The sequence below is a fragment of the Chanos chanos genome, chromosome 4 (genome assembly GCF_902362185.1).
Source record: "Chanos chanos chromosome 4, fChaCha1.1, whole genome shotgun sequence".
Classification (NCBI taxonomy): domain Eukaryota; kingdom Metazoa; phylum Chordata; class Actinopteri; order Gonorynchiformes; family Chanidae; genus Chanos; species Chanos chanos.
In genome coordinates, this window is record NC_044498.1 from 24691360 (window position 1) to 24719323 (window position 27964).

The following is a 27964-nucleotide window of genomic DNA, read 5'->3' on the forward strand; positions in this document are numbered from 1 at the left end:
ATGTTCACTTTCGCTGCCTTCTGCTACATGCTTTCCCTTGTCCTCTGCGCTTCCTTGATCTTCTTCGCAATTTGGCATGTAAGTTTTTGTTTGTTTGTTTGTTTTGTTTTTGTTTTGTTTTGTTTTGGGGGTTTTGTTTACCTTTAAAAAATGTACCTACGTTTGTAGGACGTCGACATGAGCCCCGGCAGGAATTCTGTGTCGTACTGGCTTCAAATTCACCTGTTCAGATGTTTCCAATGTGATTACTGTCATCCTCAGCCTAAACGAGAAACAGTAACATTGTAACAGTATTGCGTCTTAGTGTGTTAGAGCTGGAGAAAGGAGTAAATGACTGTCGGTAATTTTAGCTTATTGCGGAGGGTACAGCATCAGTTTGCTTGAGGCACCCCTCCTACAGTTTCGAATATCTTCGATTTTAGATGGTTAATATTCCTTTCCAGTTGCAACGTAGCTGCGCGTATGCAGCAACCGTATCGCACATTGGACAACTCCTTATGATTTACATGAGATATAGTTGTGGCTTTATTATTTATGTTTGATACATATATGATCTAGGCTATTCGTAGTATGATTGCATCATATTAAACATGGACTTATATTTTCTTTTAAGAGCTCTTTTAATTTGTTGCGGAATAACAGTCGAATTATATGGTATTCCTTTGCTCAGACTTAAAGGCCTCAAGTCATGTTGCGTTTGCCCTCGCTTTGCCCTGACATAGCAACCCACACATTGGATTAATGCGCTAGGTCGGGGTGTTACAACATTGTGACACGTGTTTGACCCATCTTCAGAAGAAAGATAACTTGGGGTCTTAGCAATTACCAATAATGAACTCTCTTTATTTGTCATAGTCTCAGTTGAAACAATGGGAGTATCCATGGGAGTTGTACTTTTGATTTGTTTTTTATTCTAAACTTTTCGTATTTTATTATTCATAATGAATGGAGTATTGGTCTTAAAATAAACTTTTTTCTCCTGTCTTTAGACACTAAACTAATGATGCTACTATTTGATGATACATGGAGAATGGATACACATACACGTTGTAGTCATTGTACTGCCTCTATAAACTATGCTTGGTCCTATTGTTTGAGATCAGTCCAGTGGTAATTAATATGGTGTATGGTCATTTAGATGTGCTGAGAATAAGTAGTCTGGACTTTAAATAGCTGTATATTTGGTGTTGTAATCTGGCATTCACTTCAGAAACAATTTGCTACATTTGACTGGAGAACTGTGGGCATATGATCTGGATTTTCTTCCTTTCACATTGTACAGTGAATGCTGAAAATAGCATGGTCTATGATTGACGAGTACTGATCATTAAGTCTCTCTCACTCCCCCTTCTTGTACTTATAACATATTGCCAGATAACTGTCCCTTTTCAGTGCCAGATAACTGTCCCTTTCAGATAATTGTTTAAAACAACAAAAGGGACCAAAACGTTTGACTTTTGTACCACTCCAGACAGTTATCTAGTCACAGTGTTGTAGAGTATTCTATTTGCACACATCTAAACCTTTTTAAACAAAGAAAAAGACATCCCATGGCAGTTACATGCTATAAAAACATTGATAATGCACATTGCACCCTTTGGTTACAAACAGGGATTCCCAAAAGAAGCCTAACAGCAATACACAATAGTGAAGCATATGACACTAACGCTAACACAGAGGTTAAGAGCATTAGTGTGATGGCAGTTCAGTTTGTGAAGGTAATTAATGTCAAATGAATAATTCAATCTTATTGTCCCAATTCTACCTAAATCAATGTGGGATCTAGCATACCAGTAATCCACTAATCTCCACGAGTTACCCTTGAGACCTTACGCGCCAGAGTGAAAGACATCTCAATTAGGAGTCAGGGTGAAATGTGTTCACACCAGCTTTACAGTTGCTTAAGTGGACTGATATTGTGTTATATAAAGCATAGCACAAGGCTTGATATGTCATGTGAGTCATTAACATGCAAAGTGATAAATGTCCTTGTGGCATTTGTGTGATTAATGAAGAAGCCCCCCTCCTTTCTTTTGCAGCTATGATTAACAGCTTCATTGTCCCAGAGGGCATGTGTTAAGTTAACTAATTCACTGTGGAGAAGCCCACTTATTCTGAGTGGGGGACAGTTCAGTGTGAAGTGGGAGTAAGAGAGTTTGGCTTTTGACTTGCTATTTTTCATTGATATTATGCCATTATATACACTCGGAATGGAATGGAATGGAATGGAATGGAATGGAATGGAATGGAGTGGAGTGGAATTGAATGGGAAAAAATGTACTCCAAATGTACAGAATATTTATTTGTGCATTTGAAATGTATTGAAAAGAACATTACGTAAAACAAAATACTGTATTTTAAATGCACACTTCTTGGGACCTAGGAGTGTACCAACTCAAGAAGATATTAGAATACAAATGCAAACAGGTAACTGTTAGTATTTTCAAACATATTTTCAGGAGGAATGTTGTGGAGCAAAATGAAGAGTAATAATGTTATATGGAGATAAGGAAGGGGATAGAAACAGTTGGTTTGGGTGACAGGAATTGTTGAGCCTCCGTTTGGAATAGCGTTTTTTTTTTTTTTTGGTTTTGTTTTAGATTAGTTGTATATAGTGTGGATGAAAATGATGGAGCTCATTCTCTGGTGTGATGGGTTTTATAAGCTGTTCCTTCAGAGGGACCCAAGCTGCTGTTTAGCCTAGATCTGTGTGATCTGAGATTAGAAATATCTTTTCACCTCTCTACGAGTCACACTACAGGCCTTTTCTGATCACTCCACCATTAGAAAAAAAAAGTGTGTCTTCTGGCTCTTAATTTCCTCAGCTTTCATTTTTAAAGTTTACTCTGCACAATGTCCCTTTTTAATCTTCAAAGAACACGGGGAGTAATTTACAGGAGCCAGTGTGTTTTTGTAATGACTCCTGACAGATTACAGTGCAGTCCCTCCTGTAAAATTTCCAGCAGAAAAAAAAATCATTTGCAATTCAGGAGAGAGACCTTCAAGGCAAACTTAAAAAGAGAAAGTTCCCCTTCACTGGGAGCCGGTCATCTTTCTTAAAAAGTTCCCCCGGTCCCAAATGAGCCATGGTCAGTCATCAGGAGGTGAACCTCCAAAGTTTCGTAGCAACTCAGGAAGTTCTTTTATTGTTTCAGTCTGCTGTGCCTGACAGTACAGAGAGGCTTATAACATGCATGTAAACCCAAAGCTGGAACCATCTCTTGCCTCTGTAATTATGTTTGTTTTTGCTTAGTTGTTTGTCAAGCACTCAAAATTAACCTGTCACAATAGGTCTGAAGTTTTCATGAATATTTTATCAAAATCTTAAGTAGCCGCATAGAATTTGTGATGGTTGTTAAGCAGTGTAATGTATATGCATTTTCCTTGATGCATCCTGTTTCTTGATGCATTTTGAATGTCTTTAATAAGAACAAAGAGAGTAACAGATCTGCTGTTTCACTGTGATGATGCATATGAAAAACATGTGTGGCCAAGCAAAGAAATACAAGGTTACACAGGCTCATACAGTATTTATACATGCAGAGAGATACAAAATGGTGCAGCCCCTGCCCCCTTCCCTTTTTGTGTTTACATAAACATGCAAAGTGTGCAGAACTAAGAATACATAAATAACAGGGACCACATACCAGCTGACATTTGGGAGCTATGCACACGGTTAAAACGCAAATAATTAGATATTTGGGAGGAATTTTATGAGCTTTGCATTATTCTTACATGTGCCAACCTAAGCTAAGCTGAACATTCAGTATCTCCAGCTGATTCTGACTTTGAAAAGGTGCCAACGCTCTGATCATTCAGTTGCATCAACTTGCTCTGCTCTTTATTCATTTTCAGATAACAGCCTTTGATGAGCTCCAAGAAGACTTTAAAGTGCCAATCGATCAGGGCAATCCACTCCATGCGGTGAGTAATGTCAATGCTAAAGGCAAAGTAATGGTATGCAACAGGCAGAGCAATGGTATGCAAATAAACTTGGTGTGTGTGCGAACATGAGTGTTAGCATGTGTGTGTGTGTGTGTGTGTGTGTGTGTTTGTGTGTGTTGGTGTTGATTTGTTTGTGTATAAGGTCTCTGATCTCTAGCAGGGGACAGGTGTGGTCCCCACCTCTTGGCATCTGAACATTTGCCATCATGTGCAGCTCTGCATGATTAATGCAGACGCCAGCTGTCGAAACATTGTCTACACTCTGCTGGAAGCTTTGTGATTCACACATCTAATCTATGAAGTTGAAACGGGGGCAATTTTCAAAACTCTGTCAGTAAACACAGGCTCAAAGTTACCTGGGTCCCATTGTCCCAGCAACGGTAAAATGATTGCTAAATGAAAATGTGGTATGGAGCAAATCTGGGACAAGTGAGTGAATAGTTCTCTCTTGTTGCTCTTATCTATTTGTAATGTTCAAACATGCCACTAACCAGGGATTGATGTGTCAGTTGGTAGTTTATTGCATTCAGAAGTTAGATGACTGATACAGGAAGAAGACTGAAGCTGCAGCAAGCACTGGAATTATCAAACCAAAAAAAAAAAAAAAAAACACCAGGAATGATAGCATTGAAGTGTGAAGGCATTTTCAAAGCTTTCCCCCAAAACAGCGGAAAGTTAGTGCCCAAAGATGCAAAAGCGACAGGTTTAACTAAGGGTTTTTCTTTTGTTTGTTTGGTTTTTTTAGCCAACACATTTATAAAGGGACTTACAAGTGGTGAGGCAATTCAAACTGCAGCACAGAAAGACTGTTTAACTTAAATAGCTAGCTAAGTTGTTAGCGAATACATCAGTTTGAAGCATCAGTATATTGATTACTCTAACTAGCTTAACCAAGTTAAAAGCCTTCTTATCAGAATTTGTAAACATGCGAGCAATGCAACCAATTGCCGTTTGGTTATTGGTTAGGAAAAAAAATCAATAAATAAGAAAATAAAGCTACCAATCTATGTTATGTATCTTCAGAGCTTGGTCTGAGGAATAATGACTGAACAAAAGAATTTTTCTCAATGATTTACAATGTATGAAATTATTCTAATAGTTGTTATATACTTGTGAATTTCAAACTTATGCTCTGCCTTTTCCAAAATAATTAGCTAACAATATCCAGTCTTCATTCAGTGAGCAGCTGCAGCATCCACTGAGTACAGTTTGTGATAATTTTAGAAAAGATACCACTGTATATAATTTTTTGGTTAGGTGACCGATGGGTATACTTTCAGGACAGCCCTTGCTGAGTTTGGAGGAACTGAAATGACAGTTTGGGACATTTGCCACAGTAGAAAAAAAAGGACCTGAGCTTCACTGGAAATGTAAGACACTGGTAATTTTAGCATGGATACAGCTCTTTCAGATTATGCTTCTATTGGTGATCCTAGGTTTGCTGCATTGTTACCTCTCAAACATTATCTCTTTGTATTTTTGGTAAGCAAGGCTTCTATCAACCTCCAATAGTTGTGCTTGGTCATATATGAAATACTTTCATCACTCACATTACATTCTAATTGAAACAGACCACAGTAAAAAGCAGGTTAGAATGTTTGCCATTATATGACTTGTCTTTTTAAAGTGGGTCAAGAATGAGCGCACATCTAGACACTACAAGAATGGGTCCAGGTCTAGACTGTGCTGAGGTTCTGGAATGGGTTCCCCGCCGAGACTATACCAAGGTTCCAGAATGGGCCCACACCCAGACTCTGCCACAGTTCTGGAATGGTTTGACACAGACTTTGCTGAGGTTCCAGAGTGAGACTATCATTCTGCACTCCTGGGCCCATGCTGGTCACAGTGAATGAGACACAAATGTCATCCGCCATCCGCTTCCTCTCCTCCATATCCTGCTATCAGGCTTGAGGGGAAGAAAGGGAGAATGGTGGGGAGGCTGCTGAAAGATTGATGGCTTCCAGATCTCACCCCCTCATCGGTCGATTCATCTTCACACCCAGCTTGGCTCATTAGTGGCTGCTGCCAGTCCCCAGCCCTGGGGCAGGCAGAGTTTCACCCCGTGAGTTTCCACTGAGCCCCATGTGCCATTCAATACAACAGTGAAACAATCACGGCACACATTCACCTGTGTGGACCTGGAGTTTGGCTTCAGGCAGGAACACACCACAGTATACAGCCTGACAGGGCAGGAATCACAATGGGTATCCCAGAGTATGAAGAAATTAGTGGCTGTGTGCATGCATGCATGTGTGTATATGTGCATGCATGTGTGTGTGTGTGTGTGTGTGCGTGTATGTGTGTGTGTGTGTGCATGCGTGCATGCGTGTGTGTTTGTGTGCATGTGTGATGTTTCAAGAGGAGCCCTGGTTTGCAGATGATTGGATAAATACTGTAATCCAGGCTTTGCATGCTATTGATCAGCTCAGAGTAGGTATGTGACACAAACATATCTAAAAAAGGGACCAATAATGGATGACTTGTCTTTGTAGAACATGGCATGCCACAGTAAACAGCACTCTTTTGTCTTTATTCACAGTGTTGGCATTTTAAATACATTTGAAAAAGTTTAACTTTGAGATTTAACTTCCTGTTTTCCTCTCATGTGCTGCATTTCTTATCTACAAGAGTTAGATGCCAGAACTGCAGTGAAGGACTTTCTTTCTGTGTGTGTGTGTGTGTGTGTGTGTGTGTGTGTGTTTTTGATAAAGAGCTATTTACAGTTTTGTAAAAATAACTCTAGCTGGGTTACAGAGCTTCTCCAGCATTAGTGGATCAGAGAAGCATGCCGAACAGACACTTGTTGTCAAGCGTTTATTCCTCTCTTCCGACTGTCATTTCCACAATTTATCACGTAGAAGTTGGAGTGTTAGTGTGTTATGTGTTGGCCCGTTGTGTCCTGTGAGGCTTATAGCTTCCATATGTCACAGTGCGGCATGGCCTGAAGAGCTGCTGCTCTCTCCTCAGCCTGCCCGTGACTCACGACACTGATGGGTAAATGTCAGTGCCCCTACAGTAGGTTAATGATCCATTAGGTCAAAGCGCCTGGCAGCCTATTAGATCATCTGACACTCTCATTCAAATATAAATAAATAAATGATCCGTTATCTAAACACAGAATACATTTACTAACCAGTGCGGCACAGAGCAGTTTTCATCGGTTTGAGCTGAGTGTTTTGTTCAGCTCTTGTTCCTACTCCTAGTGTAAAGGTGATCCTGTGTAGCACTGTAGCAACTGAATAGAAAAGAAAATATCAAAACAGAGCTTTTCACTTTGTTATAGAGAGATGTGTGTTGTATGTGTAGTGGGGCTTGAAAATGAATACTGATGAGTACTGCTGTCTGTTTAGGATGCATTACTGCTGTGCTATTTGTAGCCAAACGTTAAAGAGATTTTTTTTTTTATTTTGGTATGCTAAGGATGCTGTTCTTTTGGGGACGAGTCACTATTGTTTGCAGATGTGACATGGATCTTGAGTAAGAGCTCCTCTTGCTCCACTCATTCGACATTCACAACACCACAGTGATCGACAAGGGAGAGGAATGCCTTCAAAAGCTGCTTCTCATTTTGAACGTGCCATAAAGCTACACAGGGCTCCTTCCATTACCCATAACATAGAATTAAAAATGTATATTTTTTTAATAAAACTGTTCATACAGCTTTATATAAAGTTGCAACTGCAAGCTTTAAGAATACCTCTATCTATCTATCTATCTATCTATCTATCTATCTATCTATCTATCTATCTATCTATCTATGTATCTATCTAGATACATAGATAGATAAATATAGATATATAGATATGTCTGAATAAACCATTAGCTCCAAAATTCTTTAAGTAATTTTACTCTGTCAGTGCAGGGCACAGTATTTTAAGTGGCCCTATATCTTTCCCTTTTGGGTCTGTTTGTCACTGATACACTGCTCCGTATGGGCTGAAGCATACCCCTGTTTGTCTTATTTTCAGTATTCCGGCACTTGCATGTCAAACAAAAATTTGAGCTGACTAATATTTCAAAGAGAACAGAGTCTAATTGCCTGCTAATTAGAAGTACGGAAACGTCTGTACTTATCTGCAGTGTTTGTGACTGCCACTCAATTTGCATGGCTTTGACTCAGCGAGATATCCAGCGAGGGACGAAATGTGTGGTGTGGAAAATAAATAAATAAATAATGTCATAAGCAAATTTCAGTGTGCTCAAATGCAGCTCAGTCCAAAAATAGAGAGATTTTTAGAAGGGCTCTCATGGATGTTTGCTTTCTTTCTGATCCACAGCTGTGAGCAGAGAAAGAACTACAGGAGGGCGCCAATCAAGTCCTGAGTTGCACTTGCGGAAAATCTGTGCTAATTTTGCTCGTTCTAACGTTGCTCTTATAGCACAAGCCATAAACCCGACCTCCTTATAACCCCAACCTAACCAATGAACATCAGATAGCCTTGAAGAAATGTGCATAACCAGTGAACTGCAAATGTATCTGTGTGCATTCAGAAAATAGCCCCTGATTGCTCAGATGTATCTTGATGATTCTTATTTCTTGACGTTTGAATATACAGGTCAAGGTCTTATGCTAGAAGACCACAGTGACAAAACTAACATAATATTAATTCCATTCAAAGTGACCAAGAACTTTGTTGTGTGCATAGCATTGCAACAACAAAAACGTAAAGTAGTGAAAATAATGTTTCTAAGCCCTGTTTCCCAATGGGGACCTTTCGTTATTCCTCATGGGAAAGTGTGTGTTCAGTGAGTTACTGTTCATGACAATAGACACACCTAAACCTCAGCCCTCCCCAGGTAGTGTAGGCACAGATTACAGTGCATTATTTAGAGGCATAGCCTACCAGCCTGAATAATGTATAGGGTCAGATGAAGTAGTTGTATAGTGAGGGATTTTCAAAAACGCCAATGTGTATGATTATTCTAGATTAATGCAGCTTTCAGAAAACATTATGCAGACACCCCCCCCCCCCCCCCCCCCCCCCCCCCCCACACACACACACACACACACACACACATACACATTGCTAGAAGTCATTGGAACCACAAACTTTCAGTATGTCAGTCATAAAACATTTCTGGGTCTTTGCATACGTTCATGTGTTTTTTTTTTCTTTTTCTAGTTGGAGGTCCACATGTTACTGCAAAAAAGGCAGGTAAATCGTCGACTCTTAGTAACTGAGGTATTTGATATAAATGATAATATATAAATGATAATAGATAATGATATAGATAATGATATTCAAATACCACAGTTACTAAGAGTCAACAATTCACCTGCCTTTTTTGTAGTAACATATATATATATATATATATATATATATATATATATATATATATATGTGTGTGTGTGTGTGTGTGTGTGTGTGTGTGTGTGTATATATATATTTATATTTGTCGTGCCAATGGTATGAGGAAAATCTGGTTAATGGTTCACTGTGAATATTAGACTTAATACTAATATCACTTTGTTGTAACCATAACCTTATTTTGGAACCTGAACCCAGTGAAATTACAGCTATTCTGAAAAACTCTATTTATAGCTCAGTGCTCTGAACACTGAACCTAGAAATTATTCTGAATACCTCTTCATTAGCCGTACATATAATAAATAACAGCATTAAAGTAGCAGGTACGATAATACTCTTCAAATTCAATGCTTCTAGCTAACTAAGTTCCTGGATCACCACATTCAGCAACTAGGAAATAATTTATCACGTACTCAAAGAGTAGTACTACAGACATACACGTTTATTACAACGATCAAATTCAAACGGTACAGAAAGAATCTAATGTTGAATAAATTGGAAATCAGGTGGAATTAAGGCACATCCGCTATACACACACATACAGCAGCATCTAAACTGCTAACAAGAAGACGAACAACTAACGGTAGACAATAACAATATCCTTGTTACCTAAAGTATGTATGAATGAACAACTACGCGAGCATGAGCCATTACTCACGAGAAGGCACGCTTAACCAAAAGAACTACCTGTGATGTTCTAGTGGAGTTACTTAAATACAAAAAGGGGCTGTGAGGAAGGGAGAGAGAAGGGATGAGGAAGAAGAAGAGCAGGCCCAGCCACGTTCAGGTATGAGAGACTGGAGTTACCGAGGTAGGCAGGAGGAGACCGTGAGCGAGACTTCGTGTCGGTGCCGGGAAAGTCTTTTAGCGTCGCGGATCCTCCGTAGCGGTGAGCCTGGGCCGATTCTTCGTGGAGACGAGCAGGACAGAACGGACGGACTTACATTACGGCTGATACAACCGGAGCTAAACTGGAGCTGAACCTTAGCGCAGCTGAACTGAACTTTGGCGCAGCTTAACTGAACTGAGCTGTAGGATAGCAGAGAGTCCGGCATTTTATCTGATTTGCAGACGGGGGGTGCCGCTATCCTTTTGGGGGGGGGGGGCACAGTTACACTGATGGTCATACAGTTAGCTGCTCATGACTTGGCTCCTGGCTATTTTTAAGTTTTATCGCGCATTTATGACCATACGAACAGTGCGTATTTAACTGATAATATCGTATGGTTAGTTTCGTTTTTCCTTTGTTCTACATAGTTTGTGCCCGAGTGGAGCAATGCAGATGAGGCCTGTGACATGGTCTGAATTCCATTTTCACAGGGAAACCAACCTCCCGAAGTGATCTAGTCTCCCTCGCACTTAAACGTTATCAGCATTTGACCAAATGGTCTGGGGGTTGCTGCGCTAAAACATCGAGCCTGGCGTCTGTTAGGTGTTACCGCGAGTTGTTTCTGCTTTGGTATGCATTGGTCCTACACGCAGGAGGCCTGGGCCATAAAGAGAGAACTGGGATCAAAGGGAATAGGGATAGAGAGGTAGAGTGGGGGTGATAGAAATAGATAGAGAAGAGTGAAAAAGAGGGAGAGAGTTTACATAACTGCAACTTTAATTACTAAGGAACACTTAAGGTTAACAAATGTCCTTTTCTTTTTGAAAGCTGCGCAGTCTCTGCCCGACATATTACATGTACATGTATATACGTACATATATATGTATGTCATATTTTGATTAAATTATTTAAAAATATTGGTTGTACCATGTGTGTGCAGCAAAAAAAGACTACCCTAGAGAATACCACAGAAAGTAGATTACCCCAGAGAATACCAGGGAAAGAAAAAAAAGATTTATTTTAATGTAATCACCATATGTCATTTTCCTATGCCATTCAAGAAATCTGCTGTTTTCTTGCCTGGCAGCTGTTTCTCTCTCACACACGCACACACACACACACACTCTGTCTCTTTCTTTCTTTCTCTCTCTCTCTCTCTCTCTCTCTCTCTCTCTCCCTCTCCCTCTCTGGCGCTTGCTCTCTCACTCTAAATGTGTCCCTTGATGTCCTTGCCAATCCATAGTGTTCTATGGTTCTGTGAAGGAACAGTGGCCAAGAGCTGAGCAAGACAAGTGCTTTAGGCTGTGCAAAAATCGCCACACACACATACTCACTCTCACAGGCGAGAGAAAATGTTGGACCACCGCCAAGCCTACAAAAACAACCTCTCTTCCACTAGCTCAAACTCCAAAACATTTAGCATGGTCTCCTAGGCTATTGGCGTGAAGCATACATAGAAAATCAACGTGAAGGTTACATCCATTTTATTCTCTGCCATGGCTCCTGCTTAAATAGTTGCTTAAAATATTTCCTTCTCAGATGCTGGAGAGTGTCCTCACAGTATTGTTTTAATCAGCACATCAATTGGAGTTGCATCCGAAGGGACATGACATCAGAGGGAAAGATGTCCCTGAGGTTTCACTCAGTTGTTCCTTAATTAAATTACATGGAGGGCTTAACTTTGTCCTCTTTCTCTTGACAGCGTGAAAGGCTCCGGAACATCGAGAGGATCTGCAACCTTCTGCGAAAGGTAAGGACCATTTAATACCCAAAGTATTACACTCCACAGACAAACACATCAAAGCCTCAGTCAAGTGGGACCTCCACATAGTCCCAACAAGGCAAACACAACGAATCAGAGTTAGAGTTCTCTGAGCTCTGACAGTATGAGGTCTTTAAAGTTATTTTCTGGGAGAAAAAAATGTGACTTTCTCTGTAAATGAAAGCTTACACAGTCTCTCTAGGTCACTCATGTTTGTGCATGCATGTGCAGAGTGCTAGCACGTCACCCTTTCAGGTGAAATTAGTCACATGAACAGATCGCCCGCAGCTGCTGCAGTGGTGTGAGCATACACGTATGGCAGTGGACATTTGTGCTCTTATTCCACTCTGGCAGAAAACCTGATGTAGTATGAAAGCAGGGCCATACAGACATGCTAAAAACAGAGAGAGGTTTGTCGAGCCAGCATTTCTGAGGTACATTAGTGGAGTTTTTTCTGGAACACCAGTAATGAGAGCTGCTGGGAGAATGGTTGAAGTGTGTTTGCTCAACACACAAAGGGTGCTGGTTAGAGCTGTGAAGGAGAAAAAATAGACAGTGAAACAACATAGAGGAACAACAAACAAAGATACTCATCCACTCAGGAACTTTAAGCCGTAAGTTCGGTCCACATGGGCAATTCTTGCTATTCTCAGATCGGATAGATTGATTATTCAGGTAGAGTGTAGTAGAGTCTAGTTGTACAATAACCTTACATTCAGTAAGTTTCCCAATTGCAGAAGCAAGAATCATAAAAGGATTAGACTACAAAAAGAACACTAGACTGTTTTCCAAAGCCACTGTACACCTGCATCACTGTATGCAAAATTACTTTTTAAGTGTAATCACCGCTGTGAAGTTGAACCCTTGAGCCATCCCATTATGGTCTGATTGGTTTGCACTGGACCAGTGCCTCTGTAACATGGTGCTGTGGTAAGCACTGGTCCATATCAGCTTTTCTTAACAGGCTTCAAGAACAGCATGGGTGCTAGAACAAGAAAAGGAACAAATTCAAATTTGTGGAAATTTCAAAACACTTGACACATTGCCTTGCTGCTAAAACAGCCTGGTGTATCCCTTTGTTTTAAGGCACATGGTTCAGTTTTGACATTCTTAGCATCATCTATCTCAAGTACAATACCCAAGACTTAAATTATGTTTAGATATAAATTGGAAAGACAGTTTGTAGTCAAGGGAAGAGTGTCCCAGTAAATTAATGCTAGAGTTAACATGACACTCCAGTTACAAAGGGTTTGGGGAAATGCCTGGCAAATACTGACTGATCTTGAGGTGGAGTCTGTAATGCTTTTGGTGCCACAGTACTTTTGAGAACCTCAATGCTCAGTCCATCAGTGCGGTTGCAGTTGTTCTCTCTGTATGGGGCCTGTCATTTGTAATCCGTGTGGTAAACACTTAGCCCTGGGCTCTCATCATGTCCCAGCGGGCCATAGTGTCCTTGCTTCAGTGACCTGATATGGATTATTTATGGAGTGTTAGCCTTGGGCAAAAGGATATGTGTGAATGAGGCAAAAAAAACCAAAACAATACTGTATAAAGGGGTTCTGGTTGGCCTTTTGCTGTTGTTTACAATCAATGTCAGGGTTACTGTAATTTTGTTACACATTGGGGTTACTATTTCAAAATGGATTTGCCATTTTTTCCCCCTTTTCTCTCCATATGACTTGTGTTTGCTAGCAAATACTTTGCTTTAAATTTTCTTTTCTTTTCTTGTCTTTATTTCTTTTTCTTTTTATACCAGTGTTTCGTTACATCGTCAATGTAGAAATTTCAGAGTATTTGTGTTCTGTATTTCCTTTCTCATTTTAACTGAAATATATATCACCTACAGTCCAGCAAAGCATTTATTATTTGGAATCATCTTTAACTAAAACTAAAAATGCTTGCTTGTGATTAATCATGATTAATGATAGAAAAGCACTCAAGATAACTTTGTAAAAATGGTGTTAAATATATATTTGCACATATACATGTATGGCATGTGTGCAATACATGTTTATCTGCCGTTTTGCCTTAGAGATCTGCAGAGACCTAGCGTAACAGGCTTGAATGCTGCATTTTAGGTAATATTGAGATAAATCATATAGTGTAAGTACTTTAATGCATACAGAGACTGAGGGCATGACACAAATCTTTCAGAGACATAAGAATACCATAGAGAAACACCATCTAGGATTTTTTTTAATGGTTAATTCATTTTAGCAAATGTGGAGCAGTATTTGTGTTGTCTCCTTGATGTCACCTTTTTTTAATTTTACTTCAGGTGTTGTTTTTTTTCCTTCTCTTTTTCCTTCCTTTTTTCTAATGAAGGAACGTTAATGTCCAGGTCTATGTGATGCTAGCTTGTAGGGGTTTTTTTTTCCTCCTCTGAGTGTCAAGGTGACTAGCTAAACCGTCCAATCAGGAAAGATTTCACCGGGGAACACGGAACAGTCCTCCCGGGGTTTGCTATGAAGTCGTGTGTTTATTCTTCAAACGTGGAGCTACTTTTGATGTTGCAGTACAAAGGTTCCTGTCCTCCCCATCGCACTGCCTCATGCAAACACACACACACCAACAGTAATCTTGAAAGGCATTTGCTTAGGCTTTGCAGTAACAGCCAATGACACAGCTCTGAAAGGCAATACTTTCATGATGAAAACAGTATGCTGTGAAGCCTCAGTATAAACTTCATATAGGTGATGATGATGATGATGATGATGATGACGACGACGACGCTGGCAGTATTTCATCGCAGTTCAGAGATGTGTTAATGCCATACTGGCTATACTGACAGTTTAAAATACAGGCCCTTTATGAGCCCATATTTATCTAATGATACATTTGAAGACGTATATTATTGCTATTGAGTGCAACTTTGCTCAGCAAAATAGCTTTTTCATTATATCATGGACTGTTGGCCAAGACGTCAAAACGAATTCAGACAAGCGTTTATCTAGCCAGATAAAATGACAAAATATAACATTTTGAAGAAGGTTTTTGTTGGTGCGAAGAGCAGTGCAGTCTGCAGACAGTCTGTGTCATTCGTCAACTGAATATTTGGACAGTTGTCGGCACAGTATGGTGTATTCCCGCTGCGTTTCAGATGTTAATGTTGAGGACCAGGTCCAGCAAGGGCAGAGGCACAGACTGGCTCTCTCAGTATGGAAGGGTCTCTCCCAACACCTTTCTCTGTCACCATTCAGGGCGTTGACTGACACCTTCCTGTCTGATTAAAGCTGGGAGTTTGGGAGCTCGGAATGTAAAACCCAGGATTTCTCAGTGGCTATCACTACCATCTTGTCCTAGAGACTTCAGACAAAGTTTAGAAAGAAATCTTCAGATAGTACAGGATATTCATCTCCCGTTTCTCGTTTAAAATGTTAGGGGCAGATTCTGCAAGGGAAGTTGTGCAGAAGAAAAGAACCAGTTGGGTTCTTTTACTTCTTTCTCACTGTTATGAGCTTTGTCACACGGTATCTGGTGGAGCAGAGTTGGACTTTGCGAATGTTAATGAGCTGCTAAGATCATTCATGTGCCATGAAAAAAAAAAAGGAGCCTGAGTTAACACTCATGTTATTAGCACTGATGTAAATGCTGAACTGGCTTTTTTGGAGATGAAACAGTGAAAATGAAGAACACCTATCCTTTCCTGTCAAACTCCTAATCACTAGCACTGTGCTATCGAAAAGAATACAGCTGTGCTTTGAGGAGAGTTGAAAAACATAGCAGCTAATGTTTTATCTTTGATTGCATCCTGATATATCTCAGACAAGGACATCTCAGTGTTGACATGGACCAATTAGCCTGTGACTGGGTCCTTCAGACAGCAGGCAAAGACACTGTACTAGCTACTGTTGCATTATGCTATCATCAGTGCTGAGATCAAATATTGTTACATCCTCTTCAGTCTCTCAGTCAGTGTAGCCTTTCCTAGCTCCACTTCTCAAAAGTTTTCTCTCTCTCTCTCTCTCTCTCTCTCTCTCTCTCTCTCTCTCTCTCTCTCTCTCTCTCTCTCTCTCTCCATCTTAAGATTGCCTTTCCTCTGTGTGTTTATCATGGTTTTCTCTCTTTTGCAACTATTAATATCACACTTGTTAAGACTCCAGGAGTCGGAGCTGTAAGTTTGTCCTTGGTGTGTGTTTTGGTGAATCATGCTCTCTGAAATAGTGGATAAAGGCTTGAGGGTCCAGACGGAAGACTGGCAGTGTGCTTTCACATTAAAACGTTTTTAAATAAACTCTCTCTGATTAGTGTGTTGCACCAATATCCAACAGGCTATAATGGCAAATCTAAGCCAAATGAACCACAACAAAATGTGCACATGCTTTATAGGTATACTAAACAACCTCATATCATGCCAATTACAGTTTATTAATAATTATATACTGTGTGTGTGTTCACAGGAGGGCAACAGGAGGCCACATGAGCACCATACTATATGTTTATAATACAATCATAATTTAAAAACTTTTCATTTGCCTATTACCATAAAGAGCAAATGCTTGAACCATAAGAGGCATAGTAACATTCTACATGTGTAAATATTTTCAGTGTGTGTAAATATTTTCAGCAGTTTGATAAACAACATATTTAGTCTTAGCTATTCAGGTGGCACTTGTGGCTACTCATAGTAACTGATATTACAGTTAATTAGATTTCAATGAGTGGAAGTGGGTATTAACTCCATTAGGCTTTTCTTCAAGTTGCTACATACAAATATATTGCCTGCATCCGCATAGCATCTTAGTCTTTGCTTTAGATGCTCTCATTGTGGACCACTTCTATCCCACAAGTTTAATCAAGTCAACTGATTACATCACGACATTAACAGAGAAATTGTTTGAAATGATTTGAAAATGCCCTTCCCCCATTCAGGTACTGTTTATTGGATAGGACAGGACTGGATCGGATTAAATAGGATCACATAGGATAGGATAGGATAGGATAGGATAGGATAGGATAGGACAGGATAGGATAGGACAGGACAGGACAGGGTTAGATGGGATTGTCTTGGATAGGACAAGATAGGATGGGATGGGATAGGATATGATAGGGTTAGATAGGATTTTATTGGGTAGGATTGTATTGGGCAGGATAGGATAAGATGTTATGTGATATTATGTTTTTTATTTTATTTTCTGGGAACAAATTAACAAGTAAATGTATATGAATGTATAATTTAGAGACCTAAACCAGCTTTTTTTGACCAACCTCTCAAACAGATGCAAAGTTTGAGTAACTAAACGGCACATTGGTTTGCTCACAGTCTCATCTCAGGGGAATCAGTATTCTTTAAAGAGAAAATATGTATAATTATTTGCTGCTCTTAATTATCGCTGCTGTTGTAACGAGAAAGACAGTAATTGGAGACCAGAAGCTCTTTTGATCTGTGAAGGCTGAGAACATTTGCCGCTGCTAAAAAGAGAGCTGTATCCCAGTTAGTCACCACAACAAATGAACTGGGAGGAGAATAGCAAAGCATATGAATACATGTATGTTGAAGGTGGTAAAACAGAGAGAGAGAGAGAGAGAGAGAGAGAGAGAGTATATGTATGGGTTAGCAAATACTCTCTGAGCTAAAGAAAAAGCAACTTTTGAGGTTCTATTATTTCTTTTGCATTTCAGTCCCTCCCCTCATAATGAGGCTTGTGTGAATTTAAATATGTTTTTAAGTCACTGCTGAAGTGTCACCTGTCCTCAAAGCCTCAGTCAATCCGCTTTATTTTTCTCAGTTACAGATTTGACTATCGAAAGCTCTACTTACAATACTTTTCTGTCTTGCACCAGAAGTGTATAATTAGTTGTAAGTGGTTTTAATTGGTGGCTGCTGCACTGCAGAGAGAGAGAGAGAGAGAGAGAGAGAGAGAGAGAGAGAGTGAATGAGGGTGAGTGGGTGCTCTAGTGAACAATGCTACACTCCAAACCCCTCATTAGGAAACCAGGCTCATGAGTGACTGTTTCTTGCCCCTGAAGTTACACCTCTCTGCAGAGGGACTATTTAAAAAGTCATACTGAAAAAAAACACTCACTTTATATTGAATGGACAGAACTCTTCTGAACATGCCTGAAAACTCATCCCAATGTATACCGGACCTACGTAAGTCAATGTTATGTGACTGTTTTCTAGGTATATATTAATATTGTCATGCCAGTGGTTTAGAGAAATTCTGGTTAATGGTTCACTGGGAATATTAGACTTAATACTAATATCATTTTGGAATATCATTTTAGAAATAGGGGGTGCTGTTATCCTGTTAGGGGTGTCTCTGCATAGAGGGAGGAGACACTCCTTGGAATTTGTGTTAATTTGAGCTCAGTTTAAATAATTTTACATAACTTATTTCCAGTTAAGGTATAGTAAGATTATGTTAGCCTAGGCATTTTATGCTTCTGAGTGATATCAGTTATGATTCCTCAAACATTGTGAATGGATTAGGTTCACTGACAGCTTGAGAATCAGCTGTTGGTTAATCGGCCAGTTATTTAAAAGCCAAGTAGCATGTTTATGGCGATTCATCACTGGTTCGATACATGCAATTATTCTGTAGTGTTTTACAGGTTCATTTTCTTTTGTTCTATATAGGTAGTGAACAAGTGGAGGAATGTAGATTGGACTCATGGCATGTGGTCCGAATTCCATACTCAAGAGAAACTAACCTCTGAGGTGATCTGGTCTTTGTAGAAATTGATTGTTATCAACATGTGACAAGATGGTACGGATGTTTCTGCACTAAAACGTCAAGTCTGGTGTCTGTTAGGCAGTTTTTGCTTCGGTGTGCATTGGTCCTGAACACAGACAAGCTTCGGCCATAAAAAGGGTCAAAGACACAAAGGGGGAGGGGGAGGAAGGGAGGGAGAGAGAGAGATACACAATGGGGAGATTGTGAGAGTCTGTACAATTTTAAACCTCAGAATCACTGAAACGCTTATCAGCCCATGCATTGCAATGTAAAAAGTCTTTCCTCCAATTTCCGCCCAACAATATATATTAATATACGCCTACTGAGCTTATGGAAATACATATATAGGCTACCCTAAACTTACTCATAGCCATAACATATCACAGACTTAGTTACCGTATCGGGCGGTAGTGCTGTCTCCTCGCAGCAAGAGGGTACTGCGTTTGATTCCCAGGGTCCTTTCTGTGTGGAGTTTGCATGTTCTCCCCATGTCTGCATTTCCTGCGGGAGCTCCACTTTCCTCCCACAAGACATGTAAATCAGGCAAATTGGAGATACTATTGCCCATGGGTGTGAATGTGTTTGTCTGTGTGTCTGCCCTGCGATAGACTGGCAACCTATCCAGGGCATTTCCCTGCCTTTTGCCCACTGAGCACTGGGATAGCCTCCAGCGACCCTAATTAGGATAAGTGGCTTAGAGAATGAATGAGTTACTGTGTCATAATGCATACCTTCAAAGTGATTACAAAATGATTTATATTTTTTTTTCCTTAGCACTCTAATTAACAGATAGACAGGACAGAGTTGTTGAATTGTTTTGCTCATAAAACATGGCTAATTACTGAGTGTGATCAATACTATTTTAAAATCAGGATAAAAGCGGTACAGCACATAACTAATATACTCTATGTTTATTGAATCACCAGGTGCCCAGTTTTGGAACTGGACCATGACCACTGTTAACTGGGCATCTGGCTGCTTATTGGCTTCACTAGTCTCATCGGCTACACACACATTAATTTTACTTTGTCAGTGTGCATTCTGGAATCAAAATCATATTTACTCATTATTCATATTACCCAAATTCATTCTTACCTACTGTAATATATCAGAATATTCATTTACGTATCAGAGCATACCCGAATATTCTCTCACACCGACAGAATATATCAGGATATTCACTTATTCAGCGGAACACAGCAGTATGTTCACTTATCTGACCAAATTTACCAGAGTGTCCTCTCACGTACTAGAATATACCAGAACATCCAGTTACCTGCTGGAATATACCAGAATATTCACTTACCTTGCAGAAAAAAGCTTAATTTCACTTATCTATTAAAATATAGCAGAATATTCGCTTACCTACTAGAACATACCAGAACATCCACTTACCTAGCAGAATATAGCAGTATTTTCACTTACCTTAGAGAAAGTACCAGAATATGCACTTACCTATCAGAGCAAACCAGAATATTCTCTCATAACTACAGAATATGCCAGAATATTCACTTCTCTTGCAGGACATAGCTGTGTCTTCACTTATCCAATGCAATATAGCAGGATTTTCACTTACCTTCCAGAATATATCAGATTATCCACTTAATCACTAGAATATACCAGAATACGCACTTACCTAACTCAATATACCAGAATATCCATTCATGGCAACAGAATATACCAGAATTTTTATTTTCCTACTGGGGTATACCAGAATATTCAGTTTTGGCTGCCATACCAAGTCACGTTGAGGGACTGGCTCCAGGCCTGTGAAGAAACCCAGCACAAATGCTCATGCCTAAAGGTGGTCAGATGGCAAGAGGGCCTCAGGTCCTACAGCTGAAGACCAAGTATTACACACCCACCCAGATGAGTCCCTCACAGATGCCCTCCAAAGCATTTCATCATCATGTTTATTATCATGTATCTTACATCTTAAAAGTAATTTTTATGATGCTGATTCAGTTTCCATCAGATCAAATGAATGCCACACAGTTTTATATCTATTTTGTACACGTTTTATCATCTGCATTCTTTCTTTGATTGTAAAATCAGATTTTTTCATTCATATACGATATATGGTGATTCAGTTAGATATTTTAACATATTTGGCAGAAAGAGAAATATGTTTTTGGCCAAAAAAAAAATGCACGTCATGAAATCAGAGACTTGAAAGAGTTGGACTGCACCCAGTAATTTAAAATGTCTTGTTTGGATACCAGCAGTAATTATTCGCCATGCTACCTCATGTACGCTGAAGGCCTTGAACACGTTGAATGGGACTAGAGCATTGTACTCAGTTTAAAATTTCATCAGAGCAGGGCTCTGGATGAAAGACCTTGAATCTAATGCCGTCAATGGCTTCTTTTCTCTCGCTGCTCCTGTGCCACTTCCATAGCCTTGATAAAGCTCCACACAAGCTAACACAATACCATCAACCAATATGCTCAGACTCTCTGTGTTACAGAAGCGCTTACATGGCGTTCATTTAAGATTTAAGTTATTTTGCTTTCTTTTCCTTGTCGTTCATATAACACTGAATTCCTGCCTCAGTTTTTTTTTTCTCTTAGGTTTGGTACAGACAGTTTTAATCTTTTTAATCTGTTGTTCTCGTTATTGTGTGTAGTGGTAGTGGTGGTGGTCTTTTTTATTTGTTTGTCCCTTTGTTTTTGTCCGTCAAAGGTGAATCATCAAGGAATTTTTGGTGCGAAATATGTATTAGTACTTTTTGCAAGATGTTGGGTGATGAAGGGAATGTTTCTAACATGTTTCTTTATCTTCTCTATAGTTGGTGCTTCCAGAATATTCCATCCATGGCCTGTTCTGTATCATGTTCTTGTGTGCTCAGGAGTGGCTAACCGTAGGCCTCAACATCCCTTTGCTCTTCTACAACATATGGAGGTAAACACCTGAATCACACACCTCTTCTCTGGAGCAAAGCTGTTTCCAGACACTTCAGTGACAGGAGAAGATCTCACTCATCATCCAAGCATTTTTCCCTTTGTCTCTGTATGTCAGTATTTCTCCCTTTGTGCGCAGTATAAGTGTTCTAGTGTTTGTCTCAGTCAAGTGTTCTAGTGTTTGTCTCATGTCAATATGTCAAACTTATCTTGTTAACTTTGACCTGTGTTCTGCCTGTGCTAGGCAGTGAAAATAGCAGATGCGAGTCAACTGATTAATCTGTAGCATTATGATACAGAAATTTCCATATAACACACTAGCGAGGATTATTAAGACTAATGAAAACTCAATGTGAGAATGATCTAATTCTCTAACTTTACTAGAAGTCCTTGCTTTCTCTTTTGAGTTTTACTAGATGTTGAGTCACTTTTCGAATCATCTGACACTTGACTGTAAGAAAACAACATTAAGCATTGATGATATACTTCTAAGCATTTCCTTTTTTCCTCTGACAGAAATAAAGATTAAGCAGGGAACCAAACTTGTCAGTCATAGAGCATACCTGTTTATGATAACCTGATGCAAGGAAGTAAACTCAGAGGATCAGTAGGAGCCTTGAATTTCTTTAATGATTGAATTTATACATGTATAAAGCAGTCATCGCATAACAGTAATTCTGAACTTTTAACATTGGTGACCTCTTGCTCTTTTGTGTTTTGCATTGTTAGGACTTACAAGACTTTTTAATTTACTGCTTTACTTGACTTGACATACAGAGTCCTTGACATACAAAAACTGTCAATGCCACCAGATCCCTCAGGGATACAGAAAGCTCTCTTTGAATTTTGCATTTTAATAGCCTTTCTCCTTCATGTTTCTTATCTCACTGTAATGGTTAGAATTTACAGAACATGTTTAGAGCATGTTTAGTATTTTAGAACACGTTTAGAATTCGCCAGAGGTATTGCCAGAATGTGGCGTTATTTATTTATGGTAGTTAAAAAAAAATCGTCTATCAGCCACACTGTTTAAATAGAGGGGGAAAAAACAGCAGTTGTAGTTATTTTTCTTCCTCTCCTCCCACATGTGATACAGTAGCACACAGGGGGGCTCGTGGGGAATTTTGTGCATGGCTGGATGCAGCCCAGTAAACACACACAGACAGAGGTGTAAAACACTGCCTGCAGAGCTCCAGCAGGGCTGTATTTCCTGCCATACCTCATACTCAGGTAACAAGCCTGCAGACAGCACTGGGGACTGGTACCCATCTTGCACTATACACAGTCCTTCTGAGAGACACACACACACACACACAAACTCTCACATAACACACACAAACACACACTCGTCAGCTATAGTCTTTGGACTGCGGGTTGCAGTTGAGCTGGTTCAGTGTCTTCAGAACACTCATTGACCTAGTTTCCCTCCCTAGTCCTTGGCCCAGCACCTCCAAAAAAGAAAAAAAAGCCTTTTATCCCTATATTCAGTCATCCTGTCCATTTATGTAGGACAGGATTCCCAGGCTTAGATTAAACACCCGTCTCTGATATGAGTGCTCCTGTGTGGAGACACACTAAAACACACACTGACTGACTGTCCCTAGCTTGCTCTGCTGTCAGCTGTACTCACACACTCGTGCTCTGTCTCAGTTTTTTTTGTTTTGTTTTTTTTTACCCAGAAGCAGATGCTGTCCCCAGCTGATTTTGCATTCAGCTGGGAGATACATGAAATTATGTAAACTGCAGGGTAGCATTGGAGCAGTTGAAGGGGGTGGGCATTTGAAGGCTCCAAAAAGAAGTAAACACCAAAGCAGGAGCCACAGCCTGCAGAGTCCTGAAACTAAGCATTCTTTGAGCTCCTGTGTACAATTTTATTGTGTTTCTATTTTGTTGTTTGTTTTTGGGGTTTTTTAAATCCTCTCCTCTATTTCACTCCCCCACGCCTGCCGAACAGAAAGTCAGGCGGGAGGGATTTACCAAGACGCACTACCCGTTGTGTGTGTTTTCCCCTATTCGGCAGGTACTTCCACAGCCCAACCGACACCAAGGAGCTCCTCTACGACCCTGCATCTGTCATGAACGGGGACACTCTCAAGTTTTGCCAGAAAGAGGCTTGGTGCAAGATGTCCTTCTTCGTTCTGTCCTTCTTCTACTATCTCTACTGGTGAGTGTTTTCTATGGACTGCCATCTAAATGTTTCAACTGCTGTCTACAATCGAACTTTTTGAATCACTGTGTTAATCGAACACCTCTTATGTCTTTACAGAGATATATGCTTTTTAGTATGTCTGTTTGCTATAGTATAAGCTGTCTCAAGCCTATAGCATAGCAGAGATGTATACTAAACAAGCATTTGCATTGACAAGGAGCGCATTCGAAGGGCGTCAGGAGCATGCCTTTGGGTAGAATTCCTGATTTTCTTTTTTTTTTCCCCTCCATACTATTAATTTACCATGATGTTGACACCGAGTCCCTCCCTCCAGTACATAAATTCACTTCTCTGGTGACTTCTTCACAAAGAGACAATGGAGGTGTTTTTATTTGTTTGTTTGGTTTGGTTTGGTTTAGTTTTTTTTTTTTTTTGTTTGTTTTTTAATACAAATCTTATTTCCTTAATAAATGAGGTAGACACACAAGCCTTGTATTTCCAAATCCTCATAGGTAATTGTGAGATTGTTAGAATGAGAATTGAGGTGTGACACAAAGACAGTTTTTGTAGTGTCTGCTCTGGAACAGTGTCATGCATCTGCCTCAGATTTGACATGCTATGTTTTCCAGGCAAAGTCTTTTTTTTTCTTCCCGAATCTTATTTCCCCCTTCATTTTTCTAGCATCTACTGGACCGACCAGCTCTGGTGGTGATGGTCGTGAGTTTTTGTTTCATTATTTTTTATTTTTTGTTTTGTTTCTTCTGTGACTTTTTCCACCTTGTGAAACCACTGTCCTTTCCTCCTCCCTCACAGTCTCCCTCATCCAATCAATATCTGTGTTTCTGCCCCACTGCTTTTGCTCCTCTACAGCACTACAAGATTATAGACTGTCCCACCCACCCCCCTCTTACCTGATAAACCACCCCCTGAACTGCAGGGAGCCCAACGATGCCCTCTATAACCTTTGACCTCCAGTTCTAATTGCCTGCTATTGATCACAGCAAGCCTTCTGAGCATGGTGCAGCTTTTTTTCCCATCTTTTTTTTTTCTTTCTTATATTTTGAGATGGCTGCTGCTTGTCACTGAGCTCAGCTCTCTGCGTTGTATCTCGAGATCAAGTTTCTGTGTGTAAACATGTGTGACCAAATGGATGCTGCCTGTCTGTTTTGTTTCCCACAAAGCTGAGACATTCAGTCTGTGTTTCTTTGTGTTTAGTACAGCATGGTGACTAACCCACGTTACTGTGTGTGAATCCACTCTCTCTCTGTCTTTCTGTCTCTCTCTCTCTCTCTCTCGCTCTCTCTCTCTCCCTTTCTCTGTCTCTGTCTCTGTCTCTCTCTCTCTCTCTCTCTCCCTCTCTCTCTGTCTCTCCCTTTCTCCAGAAATTACTATAAGGAGCAAATGTGCTACGTGTGCCAATGTCAATTCACACTGCAATACGCTAAGCTATCTTCTTCCAATTACAATGCCAGGGTTTGGCTATGGCTCATTAGCTAAGCAACGATCCAAAGCTAATGATACAAGAAATGAGAGTGCCACTTTGACAGTAGTGAAAGCTATGCTAGCTATCTCTGAGGTCTAACGTGAAATCTCTATCCCCCCCCCCTCTCTAATTCTCTCTCCCCACATCCTATGGAGATTTCAATCTCTTCATGGCTGCAAAACCTCAATAATCCCACCATGATTAGTTCCATGTTGTATGAAATGCATTTGACATCCAAATTAATGGACCAATAAGACGGATGAACATGAAGAAAAAGTGGTTTATTTGAAGTAGTCAGCTACATGTGTGGCTTTCTTTGATCTCTTTCTTCACGTGTGTAAGCAGCAGGAAAGGGTTTGGAAAAAAGGATTGAAACAGTCCCTCATTATGTGTGATCTATTCCTTTGGGCTATTTTGACATGAAAAAAGTGCATTCTGAACATAGAGTAGATCAAACATCATCCATACACATACGTCCTACAAGGCCTGTCTTCTGAAGGACCCTGCTCACTGTAGGGTGTGATAAAGATCGCCCTCTTTTAGCAAAGCGTCAGCGCTTTTGAAGCTTCCTCTTCTTGCACCGGCATCTCTCCAGCCGCAGGATGAGCGGGGGGAAGTTCTGCAGATTATCTTGTAACAAAGTGGTTATGGCATCAGATGTCAGCATGGAAGGAAAGGCATTAATTAATACAAGCTCTAACTGGGTGTTTTTGCCCACAGGTGTTAGCACATCACGCTAATGTTAGTCCAGAATGAAAATAATTTAGCGTATTCATAACCTGTGGAACTTTTTGCCCAGCATCCTAAATGGATAGAGAGACTGTGGTAGTCTCACTCTCATTGGCTGAGTCAACCACCCATCAAAAATATGTATGGGTCTGCCCAGGAGAAAAATTGTTATGCTTTAATATACTTCACTGGTACATTTTTAACACACTTAAATCTGAATTTATTTGGCACTTATTCAAATGGTCTTTTAAGTATACATTACAAATGTTCAAATGAAACACTTCATTTAATGATGTGCACATTAATTCAGCAATACATTTAATATATTACAGTTGTCCTAAGTTATTAGGGCTAATTTTACATTGAATTACATTGATTGACTAGAGGCTCTTGGACTTTTAATTCCTTTTTTTCACCTGGGCAGCAGCTCTGTGACCAGCCCATGAAAAAGTGAAACTGAGACACTCAAGCACAACTCATGTTTTGAAGAGGAGAATCTGAATTGCTTTCACAAACAAGAGCGGCTCTGACTGGAGTGGCACTGTGTGAAGGCAGGAAAAGAGTCAGAGACTTGCAGTAGCCTTTCTTCCCAAAATCAAACGAACACTTTTCACACTATTCACACCATTCTCACTGTCACAGCTTCCGAAGACAACTGTATCAACTGTGTCTTCATATCCATTTACACAACGCCTAACAGCTCATGACAGGTTTAATTGTTCCTGAACCTGATCTTTTTGATGAAAACATCTGGAATTAATTGCAGGGTGTTAAAGGGAGTTATATGATAATTTTCATATGATGCCAATGGATGACTTAGTGTCATAGTCCCCATACCATTTCAAGCTTTTTACACACCATACATTTTTAAAAGTAACAATAATCTCACAAAATGTTGACTTGACTCATCAAAACTACTGAGCATTTTTGAAACTGTGTCTGCGTTCAGAATGGAGCACTGTGTTTTAATGAGTTTGCTCTGCTGATGCAGTCAATTCAGGATAACTTGGCCGCTTGTTTTTGAAACATCAGAAATTCTGTGTCTCGCATGTGCTCTGTAGGCACATTAAAGAGATTTAATGGCAACTACACATAGACCAATATGAACACCAGCCTAGAAAAGTGGTTCTCTCTTAGGAACTGTTTCCGAGAGTGTGTGTTAGTAATATAATTGTCTGAACTCAAGCAAACTCAGCACTGCCTGTGAAATTGTCTCCTCTTAAAACACTCTAAGATTTGGGCTTCATGAGCCAACGTATTCTTATAAATGTTATTGTGTATGAGAAAAAACAAAATGCATTTTGAAAACCGGTGTAGGATTTATGAAACATGCGTACAAACCCAATTCATACACACAGTACTCCAGTGTTATCTGATATTAATTAGCTTATGAGATATCCTTGGACAGAAGACATTCAAAAATTTTTTCAAATTTCAAAACTAACCTTCTTTTTTTTTAAGGGATTTTAAACATTTTACAAAAAAAACATATCATACACAAAGCCATTTGCGTAAAATAATTTTTTTTTCCACTTTGCTTGGTGCACAGATGTACAGTAGCACATCTATCCTGTAACATTATGGTAATATTGGCCTTGCTCCATCCCAATAGGTCTACAGAGGAACAATCAGGACCTTATGGGTTTTTTCAGTTGGGTACATAACTTTATGATGCGAAATGGTTTATTTTGATCATTCAAGGCCTTTTGCTCTAATTTACTTTGCACAAAGCATGTAAAAAGTAAAAAATAAAAAATAAATAAAATTAAAAAAAACCTTGTTGCATTCTGGCCCGTATATGGTCCTTAGGACTTTGAAATAAGGTTACCAGTGAACAAATGGCAGCTAAGAAGATGTGTTGTTCTGACATGGGGTGGGGAGGGGTTTGTTTGTTTGTTTGTTTTTTAGCAAATCTGTGCCTACGCATCATTCATGCATGACCTGCGATGATTTTTGCACACCTGTGACATGACAACCGTTGTCTGCACTGTCTCTCACTCTGTTGACCTCTCTGACTGGATTTAAATGGATCTTTCATTTTGTGTTGCAGTATGATCTACTCCTTGGTAACCTCATAACAGCAAAGCCATCGACGTAGGACGCGTGCTGGGGATGACAGAGACTGTTTTCTGGAATATAAGCACTCAGTTCTGGGGTGAAGGAGCACTTTTTGTGGCACAA

The 27964-nt window shown here is 39.8% G+C and overlaps 1 protein-coding gene across 1 annotated transcript; it reads left to right on the forward strand.

The window, feature by feature from the left end:
• cnih3 (cornichon family AMPA receptor auxiliary protein 3) lies at positions 1 to 27861 on the forward strand. The gene is made up of 6 exons (XM_030772579.1): positions 1 to 78; positions 3856 to 3924; positions 11786 to 11833; positions 21311 to 21423; positions 23443 to 23586; positions 27834 to 27861. Exons 1-6 carry the CDS (start codon positions 1 to 3, stop codon positions 27859 to 27861), a joined length of 480 nt encoding a protein of 159 aa, XP_030628439.1.
• The last annotated feature ends 103 nt before the right edge of the window (positions 27862 to 27964 follow it).

Bases quoted from the DNA above. Each gene is read 5' to 3' on its own strand.
- cnih3 (XM_030772579.1), top strand. From the start codon at position 1: ATGTTCACTTTCGCTGCCTTCTGCTACATGCTTTCCCTTGTCCTCTGC. The intron at 79-3,855 runs GTAAGTTTTTGT...ATTCATTTTCAG, and splicing joins TCTTCTTCGCAATTTGGCAT to ATAACAGCCTTTGATGAGCT. The intron at 23,587-27,833 runs GTGAGTGTTTTC...TTTGTGTTGCAG, and splicing joins TTCTTCTACTATCTCTACTG to TATGATCTACTCCTTGGTAA.